Raw genomic sequence first — 25,773 nt, 5'->3', positions numbered from 1 at the left:
CTCTGTTTTTAATCTTTCAAGATTCTTTTCTTTCAGGAAGTGTTCCGGAGGATTGGAGGAAGGCAGATGTGGTTCCTCTATTCAAAAAGAGTTCAAAATCCTTGCCTGGAAATTATAGACCTGTAAGCTTAACTTCTGTGCCTGGGAAAATATTTGAAAGGTTATTAAGGGATAATATTCAAGAATTCCTTGAGAAGAGCATGGTTATCAGCTAAAATCAGCATGGTTTTATGAATCACAGGTCATGTCAAACTAACTTGATTGCGTTCTACGAAGAAGTAAATAGAAGTATAGATCAAGGTGTTGCAGTGGATGTGATCTATTTGGATTTTGCCAAGGCATTTGATACAGTTCCACACAATCGATTAGTGTTCAAACTCAAGGAAATCGGTCTAGATGAAAATGCTTGTTCTTGGGTAGAGTACAAAGAGTTGTCATTAATGGTAAAATGTTAAGCTGGCTGTACGGACTGCCCTTCAATGTACTATTTGCAAGATAATACATGCTCTGTTGTGACCTGCGTGTCACCGATATATGACTGATCGAACGTCACTTGCTACTGTAATTGTTATGGTTTCATTCTGACGGGACCTGCGCGCCCCAATTACTGCATACTTATAACTCTTTGGCGAGCTGAACGATTGCACAACTTAATAAAAGCGTATTTACAAAAACAAAAAAAATGTCAAGCTGGACAGAGGTGGCAAGTGGTATCCCCTCAGGGTTCTGTTCTGGGATTCTTCTATTTAACATGTTTATAAATGATCTTGAAAAAAGCATTGAAAGTCATGTTTCAGTGTTTGTAGATGACACAAAACTCTGTAAAATAATACAATGTGAGCAAGATATTACTTTGCTGCAGAGGGATTTAGATAGACTGGGGGACTGGGCACTGAAATAGCAGATGAAATTTAATGTTGAAAAATGCAAAGTTATGCACTTCGGCGTAAAGAAAACACAAGCCTTAATGGAAGCAAATTAGGGATAACAACACACGAAAAGGACTTGGGAATTGTTATAGACAACAAACTATGCAACAATGTGCAATGTCAATCAGCAGTGGCTAAGGCCAGTAAGGTATTGTCATGCATGAAAAAGGGCATTCATTCTCGGGATAAGAATATAATTTTCCTCTTTATAAATCACTTGTAAGACAACTGTTCTAAAGAAGGATATTATGGCACTAGAAAAAGTGCAGAGGCGGGCTACAAAATTAATAAAAGGAATGGAACATATCAGCTATGAAGAAAGGTTAACAAATGTAAACCTATTTTGTTTAGAAAAACGTCGCCTGAGAGGGGATATGATAACATTATACAAACATATTCGGGGCCAATACAAACCATTGTGTGGAAATCTATTCACAAACCGGACTTTACATAGGACACGAGGTCATGCGTTTAGACTGGAAGAAAGAAGATTTCGTCTAAGGCAAAGGAAAGGTTTTTTTACTGTAAGAACAATAAGGATGTGGAATGCTCTGCCTGAAGAAGTTGTTTTATCAGAGTCCATACAGATGTTCAAACAGCAACTAGATGCATACTTGCAAAAACAGAATATTCAAGGATATAATCTTTCAAGTATGGTAATAACTGCTTAATCCAGGGATAAATCCGACTGCCATTCTGGGGTCAAGAAAAATTTTTTTTCCTAGCTTATTGCAAAATTGGAAGTGCTTCAAACTGTTTTTTTGCCTTCTTTTGGATCAACAGCAAAAAACTAATGTGAGGAAGGCTGAACTTGATGGATGCAAGTCTCTTTTCAGCTATGTAACTATGTAACCTGTCCTGCAGCGATGGTAGGCCGCAGTGGGATCTCCATGGGAAATTCAAGTTGGTAAGTCGCACAAAGTCTCAGGAGCTTCCCCCAAGGGCACCAGACAATGGTATGTAGCTAGGTAAGTCGTTTGTGGCGAGCTGGCTGTCAGTAAAATAGTATGTGAGTCAGTATGTGAGTCAAGCTGGTAGCCTACTCTATGTGCAGCAAGCCGCCATGATGCCCAGGCACCGCCCTCTATTGTCAAAATGTTTTAATGAACAACTCAAACAAAAGCAATTGAAATAGCTCAACACAAAAAATGCTTCAAGTGATTTACCTAAATTCAACTGAAAATGCAACTTATAATAACTTTTCAAGTCTCAAAATTATTCAACACCTTCCATAAAACATATTTAGTACTTAGCACCCTTTTCCTGTTATGGCCTGCAGCAAACAAGATGCTCAACCAGACACCAGCTTTTAGCAAAATTTCTGAGGAATTTTAGCCCATTGCTCAGGAGCAATGGCATCCAGTTCAGTAATATTCTTGGGTTGGCGTGCTGCAACCGACGTCTTCAAATACCCCCAGAGATTTTCTATGGGGTTTAAGTCTTGACCACTGTAGAATTTTCCAGGACTTCATCTGCAAAAATGCCTTGGTGGAATTTGAGGTATGCATAGGATCATTGTACAGGGAGTGCAGAATTATTAGGCAAATTAGTATTTTGACCACATCATCCTCTTTATGCATGTTGTCTTACTCCAAGCTGTATAGGCTCGAAAGCCTACTACCAATTAAGCATATTAGGTGATGTGCATCTCTGTAATGAGAAGGGGTGTGGTCTAATGACATCAACACCTTATATCAGGTGTGCATAATTATTAGGCAACTTCCTTTCCTTTGGCAAAATGGGTCAAAAGAAGGACTTGACAGGCTCAGAAAAGTCAAAAATAGTGAGATATCTTGCAGAGGGATGCAGCACTCTTAAAATTGCAAAGCTTCTGAAGCGTGATCATCAAACAATCAAGCGTTTCATTCAAAATAGTCAACAGGGTCGCAAGAAGCGTGTGGAGAAACCAAGGCGCAAAATAACTGCCCATGAACTGAGAAAAGTCAAGCGTGCAGCTGCCAAGATGCCACTTGCCACCAGTTTGTCCATATTTCAGAGCTGCAACATCACTGGAGTGCCCAAAAGCACAAGGTGTGCAATACTCAGAGACATGGCCAAGGTAAGAAAGGCTGAAAGACGACCACCACTGAACAAGACACACAAGCTGAAACGTCAAGACTGGGCCAAGAAATATCTCAAGACTGATTTTTCTAAGGTTTTATGGACTGATGAAATGAGAGTGAGTCTTGATGGGCCAGATGGATGGATTGGTAAAGGGCAGAGAGCTCCAGTCCAACTCAGACGCCAGCAAGGTGGAGGTGGAGTACTGGTTTGGGCTGGTATCATCAAAGATGAGCTTGTGGGGCCTTTTCGGGTTGAGGATGGAGTCAAGCTCAACTCCCAGTCCTACTGCCAGTTTCTGGAAGACACCTTCTTCAAGCAGTGGTACAGGAAGAAGTCTGCATCCTTCAAGAAAACATGATTTTCATGCAGGACAATGCTCCATCACACGCGTCCAAGTACTCCACAGCGTGGCTGGCAAGAAAGGGTATAAAAGAAGAAAATCTAATGACATGGCCTCCTTGTTCACCTGATCTGAACCCCATTGAGAACCTGTGGTCCATCATCAAATGTGAGATTTACAAGGAGGGAAAACAGTACACCTCTCTGAACAGTGTCTGGGAGGATGTGGTTGCTTCTGCACGCAATGTTGATGGTGAACAGATCAAAACACTGACAGAATCCATGGATGGCAGGCTTTTGAGTGTCCTTGCAAAGAAAGGTGGCTGTATTGGTCACTGATTTGTTTTTGTTATGTTTTTGAATGTCAGAAATGTATATTTGTGAATGTTGAGATGTTATATTGGTTTCACTGGTAAAAATAAATAATTGAAATGGGTATATATTTGTTTTTTGTTAAGTTGCCTAATAATTATGCACAGTAATAGTCACCTGCACACACAGATATCCCCCTAAAATAGCTATAACTAAAAACAAACTAAAAACTACTTCCAAAAATATTCAGCTTTGATATTAATGAGTTTTTTGGGTTCATTGAGAACATGGTTGTTGTTCAATAATAAAATTAATCCTCAAAAATACAACTTGCCTAATAATTCTGCACTCCCTGTATTGTTGAAAGGTCCAATGACGCCCAAGCTTCAGCTTTTCTCATAGGATTTCAAGTTACTTCAAGGAATCCATCTTGTCTTCCACATTCAGCAGGTTTCCAGTGTCAGAGGATGCAAAGCAGCCCCACAGCATCACTAAGCTACCACCATGCCTAACTGTAGTCAGCCTGTTCCCTTCCTCCAGACATACTGCTGATCCATTGGGCTGAAAAGTTCCAGTTTTGTTTCATCACTCCACAGAACAGAACCCAATAACTTCTGTTACTTATTTGTATGATTCTAAGCATATTGCAGCTGACTTTTCTTGTGCTTTTGGGTCAGTAGTGGAGTTCTGGCATGGAAACCTCAGTGCCTGCTGCCACCAAGTCTTGCAGCAGGTCGTTTGCAGTCACTCAATGATTTTTCACAACCTGCCTTCTCAGAAATCTGGTTGCAGTCATTGATAGTTTCCCTTTTCTGCCCCATCCAAGTAGTGTAACCACTGTTCCTTCAACTGTGAACTTGCAAACTGTGCTTCCAGTGGACATTCAGTGACTTTCCTGCCTTTTTGTACCCTGTTCCTTTTTTGTGAAAGGTGATGATTCTTTTAACTTTGTGGACTATTCTTATCCATATTTCTAACATTCAGTCAAACGTGACATGCAACAAACTCTTAGGCAGTTCAGGTATTTCATGTGTTCCAGTTCAAGCACACCTGGAGCAACCAATGAAGCCCTTGATCGGTTGCATCAGGTGTGCTCAAGACAACACCTGTTTTGCATATGTGTGCTGTTGTCTATTTAACAGTTGGATAATTTTGTGACTGGAGAACTCATTATACAAAGTTTCACAGAGCTCAACATATACACTAGTACTAAAACAATAGCAACAAAACTTTTTTACTGCCTTTAATAAAATGTACCTCCAAAAATGCTCCCTTTCCATGTCCGTCCTGTAAATAGCAGGAGTGGGTCAAAAGAGATTAACTCTGCAGATGGAGCTTCTCCAATAATCACACTGGTTCCATACCCCAAGTGGCAAGACTCCAGAGCTGCTTTCTATGAAAAGAGAAAATAAACAATAAATACATTTAAAAAAATGGAAATTAGAAACTAACAAAAGTAAATACTACTGATGAGCATACTGAAACAGCATATTTGCCACACTGAAGATCTTACTTGTCTTTGTGTGTATCTTGAATCACAGATACTGCTTAGGACCTTCTAATTTTTCCTCAAATCTCGTTTGTTGTGGCTGATTTTGGTGTCAGCTATTATTTTTTTTTTAAAAATACTTTTTATTCATAAATTTTGTTTTGATATTACAAGACAATTCATAGACAACGAATACATACACAAAATCATACAAATTTTATAACATGACAGGAGGCTTCGTATTTGCTTAATTCTCTCTTTACTAGAACTCCACAGCAGCACAGAAAAACAACCAATCAGAAAAAAGTTAGGTACTATAAAACTCCCCTCCTCACGCATCATTTCCTCTTTCTTTGCTGCTCTGCAGACAGTACAGGTCAGAGTACCACTGCCTCCTGCTTATAGTGGGTGGCTTTGGGATTTTCTTTGTCTTATTTATGATTTATATTTGTTATTCTAGTTTCATATTATATATTATTTTTATAGATATATACTTTTTTTCTCTATTAGATTTTATTTTTCACATTATTTATTTATATTTTTTTTATATACACATCTTGTATATTATATTTATTTTCGCTTTTCTTCCTATATCTATTTTATGATATTTATATATATATATATATATATATATATATATATATATATATATATATATATATATATATATATAGATATTATGTTTGATTATTTTTTCATATTATGTGGTTTGGGGTTACTGCCCTTTTTACTGTTCTTTGGGTTTCCCCTGTTTCTCTGGGGTAGCCCCCTCTTATTGTGGTGGATTGTATGGGGGGTTTGCCAGGGATTTCTGCAGTTTGCTCCTTTGTTTTTCTCTCCCCCCCCCACCCCACTCTCTACGCCCCGCGGTTTATCCTCCCAGCGGACTATGGGCGCTTAGCTGGGGTTTCAGGAGACTAGCCGTTTGGCTAACTCCTCTGACTCCCCGTGCTCCAGGGTGAGCCTGCCGGCGCCCGGGGTATATCGCGGTCGGGCGCGAGTGCCCGGCGGCCCGGAACGCTCGCGCACGTGGCCACCTCGCCGTGCGGCGCCCGGGGTATCTCGCGGTCGGGCGCGAGTGCCCGGCGGCCCGGTACGCTCGTGCACGTGGCCACCTCGCCGTGCGACTCCCCCCTGGAACCGCATGCATCCGACCAGCTAGAGGAGGGTGCGCTTGCTAATCGCGCCCCCCCCCTCCTCCCACAGACTACTGTAATAAGATACTCACTATCGGTGGTCGGACACCGAGTTTTCTTCCCCTCTGGGGTCTGGCTCTGTACCAGGGCGCATACAGAGCCAGAAGTCAGGTAGCTCACTATTCTTGTGAGTATCTGTATTTCTTGCATATTTCAGTTCCTCTTTGATAATATGCAATGGATAATATGTTAGTATCTGTATTTCTTGCATATTTCAGTTCCACTTGATAATATGCAAGGGATAATATGTGAGTATCTGGATTTCCTGCATATTTCAGTTCCTCTTGATAATATGCAAGGGATAATATGTGAGTATCTGGATTTCTTGCATATTTCAGTTCCACTTGATATTATGCAAGGGATAATATGTGAGTATCTGGATTTCTTGCATAATTCAGTTCCACTTTGAGGGTTTGCAGGAATATATTCCAGACGTATCTTGAATTCACGCTTTGCATATTTTCTGCATGGTATTTTTTATGCTTTCTATGATGTGACTTTTTGGACTATGTCAGTATCCATTGTTTTCTTCCATGAGAGGGTTTTTCACTACTCTCCCCTCAGTATCTACCTCCTATTAAATATAGAGTAAGAACATGTTGTATGGTAGCTCAGTGGTTACAGACCAGCACTGGGGATTTTCACCCATGAGTTCAGATCCCCTTTACAGCAAGAGATCAATCTGTGTGTAATTCCATGCTGGCTGGAGGAACACGTGGATCTTGTGCGCTGCTATTCTTTTGTTGGATCTTATATGATGCGAAGGACACGTGAAGTTTTTTATATTGCACAATTATGTCGAACTACCAATCCCTATGTTTCAGTATTTATGTACCTGGTCCGTCCATGGAGTCAGAGACCAGACTACTGTAATAAGATACTCACTATCCTGGGTGAATATATAAAGCTAAGCAGACCTGGCCCTGGCTCCAATTGATATGAGAGACCAGTCTATGCCGACTCTAATTCTATTCATTTGGCACACTGATGAGACATATATTGATGAAGAAATCTCAAACCGGTCTGCAGCTTCATGTGAATGCCATTCACAGTCATAAATTAATCACGCTGTATGTTGTGATTCATGGACTCTATAATCACTGGACCAGGTTCAGCCTGTATCCGATACAGCTGGAATACCACTATTTTGCCTGCTGGGCATTTAGGGACTGCCAGTCCCGGTTCAGGTTTTCCACACGGAATTACGCTGTCTAAAAGGGTTGGTGTCTAGGGGTCCTATGGCACGGATGCTCTGAGGATCTACGATTTTTTTTTAGGGACCTCTACCCACACTCAGAGGTCCCCATTACTCGTTCGATACCCCTTGTAAAGCACTGCGGAGTTGGATGGTGCTATATAAATACCAGGATATGATATATAATAATGATACACAACCCAGGATTGGCCTGCTATGTCTGTGCCCCATTGATTGGCCTGCTATGTCTGTGCCCCATTCATTGGCCTGCTATGTCTGTGCCCCATTCATTGGCCTGCTATGTCTGTGCCCCATTCATTGGCCTGCTATGTCTGTGCCCATAAGATTGGCCTGCTATGTCTGTGCCCATTTAAACGGCCTGCTATGTCTGTGCCCATTTAAACGGCCTGCTATGTCTGTGCCCATTTAAACGGCCTGCTATGTTGTTGCCCATTTAAACGGCCTGCTATGTCTGTGCCCATTTAAACGGCCTGCTATGTCTGTGCCCATTTAAACGGCCTGCTATGTCTGTGCCCAATTGATTGGCCTGCTATGTCTGTGCCTACTTGCTGGGCCTGTGCCCTACTGCCTGGCCTGCACTATGTGTGCCGAACCCCTTTCTGACCGCAGGCCTGGGGGAATATCACTGAGGAAATCCCAGTGCCCACCAGTGACATGGAGATAGGCAGGTGTCCAGTCACGCACCATTGCCATACTATCCAAGAGGACACCAGTATACGGCCTTCTGAATATGGTGGGAAGGGTGAAGGCCCTAAACCTCATGCCTGAAGGGCAAGGTTCCTTATGAAGACCCCAGACCGATCCACGATTTACACCAAACTGGCGACGGCACATCTCAAAGGAAAACTTCGCACAGACAAGGACCGGTACTCAGACTCCTCCAGAAGAAAGCGGTGTTTTTTCCTTGTCTTTACCAGCTACTCCGTATCTGCCTCCCGGAATCCTTATAGGTTCGGTAGTTTTTTCCTACGTTAGGTTAGCTCCTGGCCCTCTCCAGTGGGACTCACTTTTCTTACCTTCCGGCCTGCTGCTTGCCTTCTATCCGAGATAGAATAGGTTTATTTTTCTCTTATCTGTTAATTGTTGCTTTTTGTTTTTTCATGACTTCCTTTTCACTCGGGTCGTCGTGAGGCCTGACTTGGCCTCCTCCGACCTCCCGGGCACTCGTGGATTGCGGAGAACGTCTCCAGCTTTCCTCGGACTACCAATGGTCTACCTGGACCCCGCGCGCGCGCACGGGATCCGGATAGTCGGTTGATAGTTTTTCCATCGTTATTTCCCAGATTGCCCTCAGCCTTATGCTGGCATTTATAATTGGTGCACCCTACAGTTTGGTCACCCTGAATCTCTAGGGACTCTAGTTTGCACCACAGGAGGGTGCGGCCCTCCATCACCTCGGTCCGAGTATATTTATTTTCAGGAACAGAGGGCGAACCCTCTCATACAGAACCGGATACTGATTTGTTTTAAGAGGGCGCAGCCCCTCACTCGTCCTCGACCAGATACTGGGCTGGATACAGAGGACAGGTTGGGTGGACCCATTCTCATAGAGAGAACCGATCATGGAGGTAGACTCTGCTGTTGGTTACTAACAGGTGCGGCCCGCTCAGGCTAACAGCCGGACGCTCTCACGGTATGCGATCACAGTAGTAGAGAGCGGCTCTCTCATAGACTCGAAGCTCTACAGTACCGGCCATTTGTTCATCACACAGGCTTGTGCCTGTGCGAGACATTGAGGTCTACATAGAGGGGCGTCCCTCCTGCATTCAATTAGAACTGACATCCACGCTATTAACCTCGTTCTAGAGGACAGCCTTGTCATGCAAGAATTACATGTTTAGACTAGATCCCTCTATTTTATCTCCTGTGATGGATCTACTGGAGCCGGACTGCTGTAAATCACGCGAGAAATACTCAGAGGTATAACGGGGGGAGTTATTTACACACACTCCTGGAGATGGTACGGCTAACGGATGGTCCTCCGGTATTATGAGAGTGCAGGTTTTTGGCATATTCTGCACCATATAATACAGAGATTGCTTTCTGTTTTGGATATCCAGACCATTACGTACAAACTGCACAGAAAGTTTCTCCCATGTCAAGATGTCAGGAGATACGGAGACCTTCATGGAGCAAACGGGCACTGCCTTGCTCGGGTAACATGATTAAGGAAGGCCTATTATCCGGTCTGAAGGTAAAAACGTACGTAGGGGTCACAGGATAAGACCAGAAACCCCAGTTGTCTTGACCTCCCCGGTCATTACGATCTTGGGATAAGATGGCAGGACTGCCCCATCTCCTCAGAGCGCATACCTGGTGAACAGGGTTCGGAGATGGTGGGTCCTCCGTCTATACTCTATTTATCCCTCACGGGAGCCGTTTTGATTTAGGATTTGCGCCAACCTACTTTTCGACTACAGTCAAGGAGACCTACGAGACCTTATGGGGATACCTGGTGTACCCCGAATCCTACACAGACATCTTTCACGCTTAGACGGGGACATATCTGGAGGGAATTCTGCACTCCGGTTTGCATTTCCCAGAATAGTCGACCACCATTCCTCCTCATGAGTTCAATTCGGAACCCTGAATGGACGTCCTTTTGGAGTCTTTCCCCTACCGCATCCGAGGATTACACAGTCCACTTGGAATATTGGAATCACTTAGGATACGGCTAGTTTGACCACACTCTGGCGTGCATTAGAAATGTATTCTCGGATGAGACATCTCACCGGGTAGGCCAGGAGGGAACGAAAGATCCTACTTGGTTCTATTGCGATTTGGTGGTGGACTTAGGCGCATTCCTTGAGATTCAAGATCTACCTGCAAGGCCGCGTTGCCGGGTGACCCTGGCACGATCGGTGGAGCAACCTTACACATCAAGAGTTGAGACATGGTGGCAGTGTCTTATCGCGGCCCTAAGTCCGCATATGACTTTCGAAATTTTTTCACTGCAGGGAAATGGCTAATAGGGCGGCTTGTCAGCTCATGGACCAGCTGGTAGGCAACAGGTTGCATCCCCACGTACAATGGATCTGTCAACGGACAGTGTTTTTTCAGTTTTTGGGATACTTCTTCAGCTGGCGTCTCCATCGATCGGTGTATTGTCATCTATCGCAGTTGGAAAGTCCATTTAGGATTGCTCGGGTAGCTCCGAGAATAGGTACCAGCGAAACAAACAGCGTTGGATTTGTTGTCTGAGCGTTGAAACAGCAAATACGAAGCCTCCTGTCATGTTATAAAATTGTAGATTATGCTAGCTTTAGTGTACCTATAATCTTAATTTTATTAATGACAGGAGGCGAGTATTTCCCACCCATTCTTTTCCCACCCTTGTTTTATGTTAAAAAATTGGATTAATCGGGGGGGCGGGGCCTGGCAGCCAAAATGGACGGAGGTGCTTTCTGTGGGCTCCTGCACTAGCGGGCATAAAATCAACCCTCACGACTGCTAAAACTGTGCCAGCTACGCAAGAAGCCTGTAATCAGACCAAGAACCGCACGGGGAACAGAACGATACCCGTCCAACGATCCAACTCAACGCGAGCACCGGTACCGAACATGCGGCCTACATCAGAGCAGAGCCTGAGGCCTGGGGGAAACGGCCGATACCCCGGCACAGAACCTCCTCACAAGCGGCAATCCCACACTACCCTGCTACCCCCCCCTCTGGACCGGCGGGGGTTATCCCGGTCCTCAAGGGGGCCGACCACCCCCTCAAAACAGCTCACAAAAGCGGCCAAAATTACAGCCAAGCGGGACTGTGGAGGCCCTAGCAAGATGGTGGCACAACAAACGCGACCGGCAACAAACGGGACCCTCACCACACCGCCTGCTCACACTCTGGAGTTTTTTGACCAACTGTATGCTAACCTGCGAATACAACTCCGCACCAAGTGTCAGCACCTCCACCGGGTCGTGAGGGAAATGGCGGCGTGGATACGCCCGGCCACCCGGCGCCACCTACGTTACCATCCACTCCGAGCCCCTAAAGCAGCCTCCAGCCGAGTGAAAAGCAGGAGACCAGAGGGCCAGGAAACTCCGTCATACCCCACTCACCTTCGTACACAGCAGAGTGAGTCCACAAAGCTCGACTCATCCACTCGCCACCAGGCGGCACCGGAATCCCCCGCCAAACGGAACGAACTCCTGCAAGCAAAGTCTAATACCATAGGCTGCACGGCGCACCCTACGACAGCACAGCTCCTCACCAGCAATAGACACGGGCGGAGAACACCTCCGGACCCCGCATGTGGAGACATGGGGTCGCGGCACCACATCACCTGTTACAGCTGGCCCGTCTACCAAGTTCCCAGAACCGGCAAGGGGTAATCGAGGGAGGAAGCACAGGTGGCAGATTAAGCCCCTATAGGCCCATAAGCGGGGTCACTACATAGCCCCACTAAACCGGCTATAACTGAGGAACTGTATCCTGGACTACCCTTAAACAACATGAAGATTTGTTATTCTCCATTTGCCTAGCATACTCTTGCTGCATGAACTATTATTTTATGTTTAAAATCATTTTTATTTTTACTTACAATGCACAACCACACTGTTTGGCAAACGAAGTACATTTCTTGTCATGCCTTAACTATAATATCCCCTTACTTCCTGGTTCCACGGAGCTTAGCCACACCTCTTCATGACTCGGTCTCCCTATTTAATCTGACTGCACCAGCTGATCAGGGCTGGATTATTGAACTACGTTCCTTACTCACAACCCGGCTACAACTTCATGGTGAAAGCCTCTGCTACCAGACCGGACTGAAAGACTCTGCAAAGTTCCCTTCACCTCTCCTCATCCACGACTAAGGATTAAACACTCTTCATACGCCTCTGAGGAGATCTCGGGAACCAGTGTTCTATGTGCCAGAAGCTAAGTAAAACCAATGTGATAAGAGTTGCATTTAAAAGCTGTTATTACCTGTCTCCAAAAGTCCTTCGGAAAAAACAATCCCGTTACAGCTAACTTCAATTCATACTTCATATCAGTTATCTGCATCTGTCTTGCTTCAGTTAAAGTATGGAACAGCTATTATAATTACTTATCACCTAAACCGTTAACTCTACTAAGAGACTCTTTATTGATTCAGTGTCTGCAATTTACTACCGTTTACTCCTTAAAGCTACAGTGCATGTAACTGTGGACTTCATTTATCGTTTATTACTTAATGCTACAGTACCTGTAAAGTGGAATTAAGGTCTTTACCTTTTACTTTCTTTAATAAATATTCAAACTATACGAAATCTGCAGTTGTGTTCCTTCATAACAAATGTTTAAACGTGACAGAATAATCCAGCCATTGTAATGGATCCAGCAGATTTCGATTCTACTATAACTACGTTGAATCAAAGAGTTAATGCACTAGCCCAAAGTGTGCAAGACCTGCAAGTTACTAACGAAAGACTTCTCACTTATATCAGAGATTTACAAACTCATACTCCTCATACTACTCTGCACTCGGCTAGTGATCCTGCTGTGTGTAACCCTGAAAAGTTCTATGGAGATCGTTCCAGATACAGGGAGTTCCTCAACTCTTGCAAATTGTTAATTGCTTTGAAACCTCGATCCTACCCTACAGAAAGAACTAAAGTTTGTTCGGTTATTTCCTTTCTAAGAGGTGAACCTATGTCATGGGCTCATTCCTTTCTGGAAAACGATGACCCCATCTTAGATTCACTGGATGAATTTTTTGAAGCCATGTCTCTTCTCTATGAAGATCCTAACAAACAAGCTACAGCTGATTTAACAATCAGAACACTACAGCAAAGAAATAGACCCGTTGAAGATTACATTGCTGAATTCAAAAGATGGGCTATAGAAACGCAATGGAATGACATCACATTGCGCAACCAGTTTCGAATTGGTTTATCGGAAGCTGTAAAAGATGAATTATCTAGAACAGAACTCCCTACTAATTTGAACGCTCTAATTCGCCTATCAATCAGCATTGACAGAAGATTAAGAGAAAGAAAGGCCGAAAAGTCTCTTTTTCTTTCAAAAGACCGCAAACCTTTCACTCCCTCAAAAGCTCCAGAAAAGACTTCCTTAACAAGTGAACCTATGGAACTAGGGGCTCCAAAGCCTCCTGACAACCCATCTGAACCAATCGAACCTATGGAAATAGGGATAATAAGAAGTCCCCTCACTCCTGAAGAGAAAAATCGAAGACGTATGTTAAACCTCTGCATGTATTGTGCCTCTCAAGTTCATTCAGTCTCTGATTGTCCTTCATTGAAACGGACAAAAGGCAGAAGGCCGTCTCATGCCTCTTCCATCCTAAGTGTACTTCCCTCTACAGCAAATACTCAAATGTCCCCTATCTTTCTTGTATTACAGTGGGACAATAAAAGAATCATAACCAAGGCTGTTATCGATTCCGGTGCAAATGGAGTATTCATCGACTCAGCCTTTGTAACAAAGAATAAAATTCCTTGTGTTCGTAAAAGAACTTCTGTACCTGTTAAAGTGATTGACGGGTCCCTCATCTCATCGGGACCAATACTTCATGAATCCATCCCTCTAAAAGTAACCATCAATCATACTCATACGGAAAGTCTTATATTTGATGTCATCTCATCACCATTTTTTCCTATTATATTGGGGATCAACTGGTTAAGGAACCACAACCCTCAAATCTCATGGTTTCCCTTCTCTCTTGCATTTGATTCTGATTATTGCAAGAAAACATGCTTGCAACGTATTCCAATTCTTCAGTCTACGAAAGAACTAGCTAAAACCTCATGTTGTTCTGACACCGAACTGGAGTCTCCTCCTCCTACAATCATTGGTGAATTAAAGAGAAAGTTTACAACAGCTCCTATCCTTCAACTTCCAAATCCTTCATATCCTTATGTCCTTGAAACGGATGCTTCGGAATTTGCAATTGGAGCTGTCCTTTCTCAACACAAAACTCCTCAAGTACCTCCTTCGCCTAAAGTCATTGGAATCTTATCTTCTCTTATTGACGACATTAAAGGTCTCAGTGAAGATGCTCTTGAACTTCCTAAATCAATGAAATTATCTAAGAAAAACGGTCTCTACTATTTCAAAGACCGGATTTACGTGCCTCCCTCCTTCAGGATTAAAATACTTGAATTAATTCATGATTCTCCTCTGGCAGGTCATCCAGATATGAAAAGGACCCTTGAATTGTCTAAAAGATACTGTTGGTGGCCTCGTCAAGACCAAACTATCGAATCTTATGTCAAATCTTGTTCTGTATGCCAAAGATCCAATCAATTGTCCTTGTTGAAGCCTCATCATCCTGACTCTTTCCAAAGAAATCTCACTACTTCTCCTGATCCCATATTGGTCCAGGGTGAAGAAGAATACGAGATTCAAAGTATACTGGATTCAAGGTTCCATCGTGGCTCCTTACAATATCTCATCAGATGGAAAGGATATGGAGTTGATGAAGATACATGGGAAAACTCCTCTGACGTTCATGCTGACAAATTAGTTTCCCAGTTTCACAAACGCTACCCTTCTAAACCAAGTCAATAGCACCCAGAGGTTGCTCATTAAGGAGGGGATACTGTCATGCCTTAACTATAATATCCCCTTACTTCCTGGTTCCACGGAGCTTAGCCACACCTCTTCATGACTCGGTCTCCCTATTTAATCTGACTGCACCAGCTGATCAGGGCTGGATTATTGAACTACGTTCCTTACTCACAACCCGGCTACAACTTCATGGTGAAAGCCTCTGCTACCAGACCGGACTGAAAGACTCTGCAAAGTTCCCTTCACCTCTCCTCATCCACGACTAAGGATTAAACACTCTTCATACGCCTCTGAGGAGATCTCGGGAACCAGTGTTCTATGTGCCAGAAGCTAAGTAAAACCAATGTGATAAGAGTTGCATTTAAAAGCTGTTATTACCTGTCTCCAAAAGTCCTTCGGAAAAAACAATCCCGTTACAGCTAACTTCAATTCATACTTCATATCAGTTATCTGCATCTGTCTTGCTTCAGTTAAAGTATGGAACAGCTATTATAATTACTTATCACCTAAACCGTTAACTCTACTAAGAGACTCTTTATTGATTCAGTGTCTGCAATTTACTACCGTTTACTCCTTAAAGCTACAGTGCATGTAACTGTGGACTTCATTTATCGTTTATTACTTAATGCTACAGTACCTGTAAAGTGGAATTAAGGTCTTTACCTTTTACTTTCTTTAATAAATATTCAAACTATACGAAATCTGCAGTTGTGTTCCTTCATAACAAATGTTTAAACGTGACATTTCTATAATGCAAGGCTAACCAGACTAAAGCTGTACGTATGTATGTTTTATCTTTTGAAAAGCGCTGCCTAACGTCCACAGCCTATTATTATTATTATTACTTATACCTATCTTAACTCAGCCTGCGACCCCACGACCGTACGGTCTCCAGCGACAGCCAATACAATGTTCAATGTATTAATTCAATGTTTAAAAGTCCAACTCCCAGTTTTCGCTTTAGCGACCAGCTGAGTCCTCAACTAAGAGGTACACTGAGTAACCTGCCTGCTTAATTTAAAATTAGAACACCTCTACAAGTTCCTACCTAGCGTCTGACACAGCATATTACCCTACTACATAGAATACAAAAGCGTTGTTCTTATATGTTATGTTTTTCAAACTCTCTAAGCGATGTACATCATTATTGTTCGTGTTTTTACCTAAAAAATGTGTGCAAGATCTCATGTTTACCCCTATGTTCACACTATGTCTAACGTGCTAGAGGACTGCCTCTGGGGTACCTCTTCAGCAAATGTTATTACTATGCGCACTTCAAAAATAAAGAATTAAAAAAAAAAAAAAAAAAAAAAAAAATTGGATTAATCAGGTACGTATGCAACTCTGTTTGTTGTCTCTGCTACCTGTCGCCTGTTCTTCTATCTATTTTTATTTTCATAAGTAGGGTTGGGATATCTTCGTTTTAAGGTAATTTTGGTTGTTACATGGGGTGCACACATGTTTATTCAGAATACTTTTTCATTGGATAATCAACCTGTTTGGTTCTGTTTTTTACTCTCGTTTCAGTTTGCGGTCCATCAACACTATCTGGTTTGGCAGTTCTTCTCGGATGGTGGACATCGTTGTATTCATCGTATCTAGGACTTCGTTTCTCCCCATTATGTTTTCTGCTTTTTGTTCTGTTTTTGTCGCAGCTTGAAAGAGGAAATGATGCGTGAGGAGGGGAGTTTTATAGTACCTAACTTTTTTCTGATTGGTTGTTTTTCTGTGCTGCTGTGGAGTTCTAGTAAAGAGAGACTTAAGCAAATGCTCGCCTCCTGTCATTAATAAAATTAAGATTATAGGTACACTAAAGCTAGCATAATCTACAATTACATCCGATTGACATCAATAAGTCATAATATATAAGAAAAGATTAAATTCATTAGGATATAGCAATCAAATGTCCTTATTAGAGAAAGGAGAGGAAAAAAGGAAAAAAAAACAAAAAAAAAACACAGGAAGTCATTTATATCGCTTAGACAAAAGTCTGTGAGAATGTAGTTAGAAGTATATCCCTGAGAATAAGCAGAGAGTTTATGAGTTACCATAGAGTAGGTACCAGTTTTTTAACCAATTTGCATACCAATCACTGACTGAGTTTTAATAATTTCATTTTCCATTGTTAGTTGGAATTTGACTTGATTAATTAGGGAAATCTTCTGAAAAGGGACAGAGGATTTCCACTGTCTTGCTATGATAATTTTAGCTGCAATAAAACAATGAATAGCTAAGCAGATATGTTTACTTGATTTAAAGGGCCAGTTCAGGTGAAGAAGGGCTGAGGCTGGATTTCTATTTGTATCCTTAAATGATGCCTCATTCAGAGATATTTCAGATATTTGGTGTCAGCTATTAATTAATTAACACACAGCAAAACTAATAATCTTGTAAAACTTCTAGTGCCAACATATTCTGCAGCGCTTTACAATAATAAAATGAGAATATTTGACAACAAGTAAATAACATACAGATCATTAACAGAGAAAAGAGGTGTTGAAGCCCCTACTTAAGAGAGCTTACAGTCTATTAAGGAAAAATCACAATGGGGGGGGGGGGGGGGGAGAGAGACAGCATGTCAGTGTGGAGGAGGGAGTGATGGATAAGATGCCTGTATAAAAATAAACTGGTAAAAGTGGAATGTGAAAGAATCAAATTTGACTAAGGAGTCAAGGTAATGGAGAAGGGCAATTGTGATGAAAGAAGTGTCGCCCTGGAAGATAGTAAACTTTTTAAAATAACTAGGTTATGGGAGAGTCTGATGGTACAGGGTAGGAAAATCATGCAGATGGGAGTTAGCAGGGCAGGAATAGGCAGATAACAGGAGAAGGGGCTTATTTTGAGGCGTAGACTTCTGGTATTGTACTATTAGCAGTTTTATATTGAATCCTAAAGTGTACAGGAAACTGATGTAATGATTGGCAAAGGGGTAAGGTGTAGGAGTAGCTGGAAGGAAGCATTTATTACAAACTGGAGAGAGGCAATGTGTGTATTTGAAAGGCTGAAGAGAAGTGAGTCGCTATAATCAAATATAAAGAAATAGCTATAACTGGTACTTTAGTCTGAAAGTTTATACAACAGTATAAACAGGGGGTATCTTTTGAAAAATAAGAAACAAAATACAAAAAACAATAGTCTTATTGTGATTAAGAACTTGCTTAATTGTACATATTCGCAGGGCCTAAGCTACCATAAAATGGTACAGATGGCCAGCTTAGAAGCAACGGCATCATGGGGTTTAATGTCTGGGTTATAAGCACAGAGCACTCCATCTCCCTCTGTAGCCAAGTCTGGCTCACCAAGCTGCTCTAGTCTGGGGCTGGCCCTCGCTACATAAAAATAAAAGTTTTAAAAAATAAATATATATATATATATATATATATATATATATATATATATATATATATATATATATATACACACACACACAGAGAGTGCAGAATTATTAGGCAAGTTGTATTTTTGAGGATTAATTTTATTATTGAACAACAACCATGTTCTCAATGAACCCAAAAAACTCATTAATATCAAAGCTGAATATTTTTGGAAGTAGTTTTTAGTTTGTTTTTAGTTTTAGCTATTTTAGGGGGATATCTGTGTGTGCAGGTGACTATTACTGTGCATAATTATTAGGCAACTTAACAAAAAACAAATATATACCCATTTCAATTATTTATTTTTACCAGTGAAACCAATATAACATCTCAACATTCACAAATATACATTTCTGACATTCAAAAACAAAACAAAAACAAATCAGTGACCAATATAGCCACCTTTCTCTGCAAGTACACTCAAAAGCCTGCCATCCATGGATTATGTCAGTGTTTTGATCTGTTCACCATCAACATTGCGTGCAGCAGCAACCACAGCCTCCCAGACACTGTTCAGAGAGGTGTACTGTTTTCCCCCCTTGTAAATCTCACATTTGATGATGGACCACAGGTTCTCAATGGGGTTCAGATCAGGTGAACAAGGAGGCCATGTCATTAGATTTTCTTCTTTTATACCCTTTCTTGCCAGCCACGCTGTGGAGTACTTGGACGCGTGTGATGGAGCATTGTCCTGCATGAAAATCATGTTTTTCTTGAAGGATGCAGACTTCTTCCTGTACCACTGCTTGAAGAAGGTGTCTTCCAGAAACTGGCAGTAGGACTGGGAGTTGAGCTTGACTCCATCCTCAACCCGAAAAGGCCCCACAAGCTCATCTTTGATTATACCAGCCCAAACCAGCTCCACCTCCACCTTGCTGGCGTCTGAGTTGGACTGGAGCTCTCTGCCCTTTACCAATCCATCCATCTGGCCCATCAAGACTCACTCTCATTTCATCAGTCCATAAAACCTTAGAAAAATCAGTCTTGAGATATTTCTTGGCCCAGTCTTGACGTTTCAGCTTGTGTGTCTTGTTCAGTGGTGGTCGTCTTTCAGCCTTTCTTACCTTGGCCATGTCTCTGAGTATTGCACACCTTGTGCTTTTGGGCACTCCAGTGATGTTGCAGCTCTGAAATATGGACAAACTGGTGGCAAGTGGCATCTTGGCAGCTGCACGCTTGACTTTTCTCAGTTCATGGGCAGTTATTTTGCGCCTTGGTTTTTCCACATGCTTCTTGCGACCCTGTTGACTATTTTGAATGAAACGCTTGATTGTTTGATGATCACGCTTCAGAAGCTTTGCAATTTTAAGAGTGCTGCATCCCTCTGTAAGATCTCTCACTATTTTTGACTTTTCTGAGCCTGTCAAGTCCTTCTTTTGACCCATTTTGCCAAAGGAAAGGAAGTTGCCTAATAATTATGCACACCTGATATAGGGTGTTGATGTCATTAGACCACACCCCTTCTCATTACAGAGATGCACATCACCTAATATGCTTAATTGGTAGTAGGCTTTCGAGCCTATACAGTTTGGAGTAAGACAACATGCATAAAGAGGATGATGTGGTCAAAATACTCATTTGCCTAATAATTCTGCACTCCCTGTATATATATATATATATATATATATATATATATATATATATATATATATATATATATATATATATATATATATATATATATATATATATATATATTTTTTATATATGAGGACACGCTACATGGAACAGGGACAAGAGAGTCAAATATGGGAATGAGAGACACAAAAGGGGATAAGAGACACAAGATTGCAAAAGGAATAAGATACATTAAAGGGAGGTAAGACATTCAAAAGATGGATGAGAAACCACAAAAGGTGTGCTAAAAATGCAAAAGTGTGAATAATAATGTCAATCAGGGAATACAATATGCAAAAAGGGGTAAAGATATACACTGCGGTAAGAGTAAAATTTTATCTATATGCTGATTCAGAGGGTTTAATCTCTAAACCAAATATTTGTTAATTGAGAAAAAAATTGCTAAAATATAAACAGTGCCTATAGCAGTGTTGGAGACTTTTTCAAAATTCTCTTTTTTAGATGAAATTTGCAAGTAGGTTTTCAATGCACTACTGAGCAAATCTCAATTGTGCTTCCAGATAATCAAAATGGATGATATTTAAGTAATTATTAAAGTTGCTATTGTTATTTTAAATTAAAATATAACAGCAGTTTACATAAGCAGCCAAGCTTTTTGTAGCACATTTGAATTTGTGGCAATGTAAAAGGTTACATTATAGCTGACTGTATCAAGTAATTACTAACCAATACCCATACCCATATGCAGGACCCAGAGTGGGGAACACCAGCCAATAAAACTGTTCATATCACTGGTGACATTATTTGGATGAGCCCATCTGTGAAACGGGTGGCAACATTAGGAAAATAAGTGCACGAACTACGAAAATACGAGCACCAACTAGAAAGGACTTTTATCTGTATCTGGTTATAACAAACAATGTTGATCTTTTGGCAAACATTCAAGTAGGTGAGAATTTAGGAAATAGTGATCACAATATGGTGACCAGCACCTTAGTCGCATCTGGCGTTAAGTAGTATTATTTTTAAAATGGAAACAACAGGATTTGGCAATAGACTGAACATGAGGCATGAAGGAGAGGTCGGAGTCAAAGAGAACACCTAGGCAGCGGGCCTGCATGGTGGAGCTGATGGTAGCACCATTGACTTGGAGGGAGACAGACACAGGAGTAGCAACACTTGAGGGACGAAAGACCAGAATTTCAGTTTTGGTCAAGTTGAGTTTAAGGAAGTGGCAGCCATCCAGTTAGAAATAGCAGAGAGGCAGTCAGAGACACTAGTCAAGAGGGACAGGGAGAGATCAGGAGAGGAAAGGTAGATTTGCATGTCATCCGCATAGAAATGATATTGGAAGCCAAATGGAGCTAATGAGTTTACCAAGGGAGGCAGTATAGGTAGAGGACAGTAGGGGACCAAGGACTGAACCTTGGGGGACACCAACAGAGATGAATTGGGGAGAAGAAGCAGATACAGAGAAATAAACACTGAAAGAGCGCTGGGAGAGATAGGAGGAGCACCAGGAGAGAACAATATCTTGTAGACCGATATTGCGGAGGATGAGAAAAAGCTGTTGATGATCAACAGTGTCAAAAGCCGCAGACAGGTCAAGGAGAATTGGGATAGAGTAGTGGCCATGAGATTTTGCAGCGAGCTGATCATTGGATACTTTGGTCAGTGCGGAAACCAGACTGAAGCGGGTCTAGCAGAGAGTTGGACTTGAGGAAGTCTGTCAATCTCGCATACACAACTCTTTCAAGAATCTTGGATGCATAAGGCAGTAGCGAGATAGGACGGTACTAGGACGGTAGTTGGATGGGGAGTTAGGGTCAAGGTTGGGCATCTTTAGAATTGGGGTTACAGTTTCATGTTTGAAGGGCGATGGGAATTTACCAGAGGGGAGAGAGATTGAGAATTTTAGTGAGAGGTGGAGAAAGAGAAGAAGACAGAGTATGGATGAAATGCGAGGGAATTGGATCTAGGGAGCAGATGGTGGGGCGGGAGGACTGGAGCTGAGCAGAAACCTCTTCCACTGTAACGGCGGGTGCGAATGAACATAGAACAGCAGAGGGAGTGAGGTTAGGGGAAGTATTGTAGGAGGAAGAAGAAAGATGAGAGATCTCTTCCCTGGTTGTAGAGTTCTTTTCAGTGAAGTGAGTTGCAAAGTCTGGGGCGGTCAAGTTAGTAGGTGGAGGAGGAACAATAGGGCGAAGAAGAGAGTTAAATGTGTGAAATAGTCGTTTAAGTTCGCAGGAGAGTGTGGGGTTATGAGGGTATTGAAGTAATTTACTTTTGCAGAGAAAAGAGCCAAGCTGTATGAGCTCAGCATAAATTTATAGTGGAGAAAGTCAGACGCACAGTGAGCCTTTTTCCAACAGCGTTCAGCAGTTGTAGAGCATTTTTGGAGGTATCGAGTCAGGTTGGTGTGCCAAGGTTGTTGTTGGGGGCGCCTGCTTCGTTTAAATGTAGGAGGTGCCATGATGTCTAGTTGAGAGGAGGGGGTGGAACTTAATGAAGACAGGAAAAGATAGACATTTTGAATAGCAATTTTTTTCTCAGTATATATATTTTATATAGCCACCAAAACAACTTTTAGCTTAATGAAACAGTTTTGGCGTATAGATCATGTCCCAATAGTCTCACTGCTCAATTATCTGCCATTTAGGAGGTAAATAACTTTGTTTATGCAGCCCTAATCACGCCTCCCTGCATGTGACTTGTACAGCCTTCATAAACACTTCCTGTAAAGAGTCATCTAATGGTCATACTTCCTCTATAGCAAATTCTGTTTAAGCTAGAATTTCTTATCTCCTGTTCTGTTAATAGCTTCCTAGATTCTGCAGGGGCCTTCTGTATGTAATTCAAGTTCAATTTACAGAGCAAAAGATAACTATTAAAGTAACATTGGATTAAAAGTGAAACCATTTTTTATCATGCAGGCTGTGTCAGTCACAGCCAGGGAAGGTGTGGCTAGGGATGCATAAACAGAAACAAAAGTGATTTAATTCCTAAACGGCTGGTAATTGAGTGGTGATATATAACTGTTTCACTAAGCTAAAGTTGTTTTGGTAACAATCATGTCCCTTTAAGGATGAACCTTTGGCAAGAGATATGCAAATGATTGATGCAAAAACTCGCAGAAAAATTGTGATTGGATGACTTAAGACAAGTGCTGCAGCAACTAAAGAAAATTAATATAAACAAAGCTTTGGGGCCTCACAGTACTCGCCAACAAGTACTTAAGGAGCTAAGTGGGAAAATAAGTGAAACTATGTTTTTAATCATTCAAAATAATTTTCTTCCAGGAATTGTACTGGAGGATTGGGGGAAGGCAGATGTGTTTCCTATATTCAAAAAAAGTTCAAAATCTTTGTCTGGTCATTATAGACCTTTGAGCATAACTTATGTAGCTGGGAAAGTATTTGAAGGGTTATTATAGGATAATGATCAGGAATTAATTGAGAATAACTTTGTTATTAGCAAAAATCTGAATAGTTTTATGAAACATTAAATTATATCAAACTAACTTAACTGCATTCTACAAGAAGTAAATAGAAGAATAGATAAGTGTGTTCAGTGGATGTGATCTACTTGGATTTTGTCCAGGCGTCTGATACGGTTCTATAAAATAGGTTAGTGTTCAAACTAAAATAAATTGGTCTAGATCAGGGTATCCCAATTATTTTTCCCGTGGTACCCTTTGACATGTAGGGACTGACAATGTGGAACGCTAACAATGTGGAACCCCCCAAAAATGTTGCAGCTGTAGCACAGATAACAAACAGATAGTAATACTTAGGAGCAGGTGTGCTTTTGTGTGTACAGTTAGTGTTTGCATATAATTATTATTATTATTATTGCCATTTATATAGCGCCAACAGATTCCGTAGCGCTTTACAATATTTTGAGAGGGGGGATGTAACAATAAATAAGACAATTACAAGAAAACTTACAGGAATAATAGGTTGAAGAGGACCCTGCTCAAATGAGCTTACAGTCTATAGGAGGTGGGGTATTAGAAACATTAGGATAGGAAATATCAAGTAGGAGTGAAGCAGAGCTGGAGGAGAGAGCAAAGCACTATTAGTGTTTGCATATAATGTTAGCATTTTGATACCGGGGTGTGTTTGTATGTAATCCTTGCATTTGCGTGCAGGGGTTTGCTTTTAAATGCAGATGTACATTTGTGTGTAGTATTTGAGTGTTTGAGTGAATGGTGTGTTTGAGTGTTTGTATATAAATTTGAAATTTGAATTCAGGGGTTTTTGTATGTAATGTCTGTGTCAGGAGTGTGTTTGCATGTTGTGCTGGTGTTTGATTGCTGGGATGTATGCACATATGATTACTGTACGTATGCCATACATACGTATATACATACACAAACAAATTAACACACAGACAAACATATAAAAAACATTGACACATACTGACATATACACACAGACACAAAGATATACACCTTGACACATGCACAGACCTTGACACACAGATACACACATCAAAACACACCTACTGATACTCACACACACACTCAGATGCACACAGTGACACATACACAAATCTTGACACACAGATACACACATTGACTCACACTTTGGCAGACACACATACACTCACTGACAAGCACGCATACATTCTCACTGAAACACATACACACTCAGTGATAAGCACACATACACACTCAGTGATAAGCATACATACACACTCAGTGATAAGCATACATACACACTCAGTGATAAGCATACATACACACTCACTGAGAAACACACATACACACACACACACACACACACTCACTGACAAACACACATACACTCTCAGTGACAAACACACATACACTCTCAGTGACAAACACACATACACTCTCAGTGACACAAACACATACACACACACACACACTCACTGACAAACACACATACAAACTTCTTAAAGACACACCAAATATTTTTAAATTTCACCCCACCCAGCCTCCCTATCTTTGGGAGTGCAGGCATGGAGTCTATTTCCCTGGGATGCAGTGGGCCTGCTGGGCTGAAAGGCTTGCGAGCGGTCCCTGGGGTCCAGTGGGGCTGCTTGGCAGAGTGGCTGGTGTGTGGTCTCTGGGGTCCAGTAAGGCTGCTGGGCTGAGCAGCTGGCGTGCAGGCATCCATTTCAGGCGGTGAGGGAGCAGTGATCTTCCTGCTCAGCTACCTCACGCGCCTCTTAGTGATGCCAGGGCAGGAGTTACATCATATTCTGGCTCAGGCATCACTGCGATGCACGCAAGGGAGCTGAGCAGGGGAGAGTGCTCCCTCCCCGCCCGTCTCAATTATCAGCGGTGGCCATTTTATTTCCTGAAAAGGCGGCGGAACCCAGTTTGTGTTCTTGCGGAACCCCAGGGTTCCGCGAAACACCAAATGGGAAATGCTGGTTTAGATTAACATATTTGTTCTTGGTAGAATATTGGCTTAACGATTAAGTACAAAGAATTGTCATTATTGATACATTTTCACACTGGACAAAAGTGGTAAGTAGTGTCCTTCACGGTTCGGTTTTGAGATCCCTTCTATTCAACATATTTATAAATGTACCACTTCAGTAGCAATTAGAAAATATTGTGGTTAGAGGTAACTGAGATATAAGCTTTTAAAATGCTATTATGGTAGTAAGCACAGACTATTGTTACGCCATTTACCTTTATAGTAAGGTCATAAGAAAAAAATTAATTTCTTTTAGAAGTGTCCTCCTTCACATCTACAACAATAAAGCCATTTTGAGGCACTTCATATGT

The 25,773-nt window shown here is 41.7% G+C and overlaps 1 protein-coding gene across 2 annotated transcripts in view; it reads right to left on the bottom strand.

Moving 5' to 3' along the window:
• The window catches only part of LOC134614612 (alcohol dehydrogenase 1-like), a 200,387-nt gene that overhangs the window by 162,168 nt on the left and 12,446 nt on the right, over positions 1-25,773 (bottom strand). For both annotated transcript variants that reach the window (XM_063458590.1, XM_063458589.1), the window contains exon 7: positions 4,902-5,037. In XM_063458590.1, the coding sequence (XP_063314660.1) occupies positions 4,902-5,037 (136 nt within the window). The remainder of the gene's footprint in view (positions 1-4,901; positions 5,038-25,773) is intronic.

This window comes from Pelobates fuscus, chromosome 6 (assembly GCF_036172605.1).
Source record: "Pelobates fuscus isolate aPelFus1 chromosome 6, aPelFus1.pri, whole genome shotgun sequence".
NCBI lineage: Eukaryota > Metazoa > Chordata > Amphibia > Anura > Pelobatidae > Pelobates > Pelobates fuscus.
The sequence above is the reverse complement of the archived record's forward strand: the minus strand, read 5'-3'. Positions and strand labels throughout refer to the sequence as shown.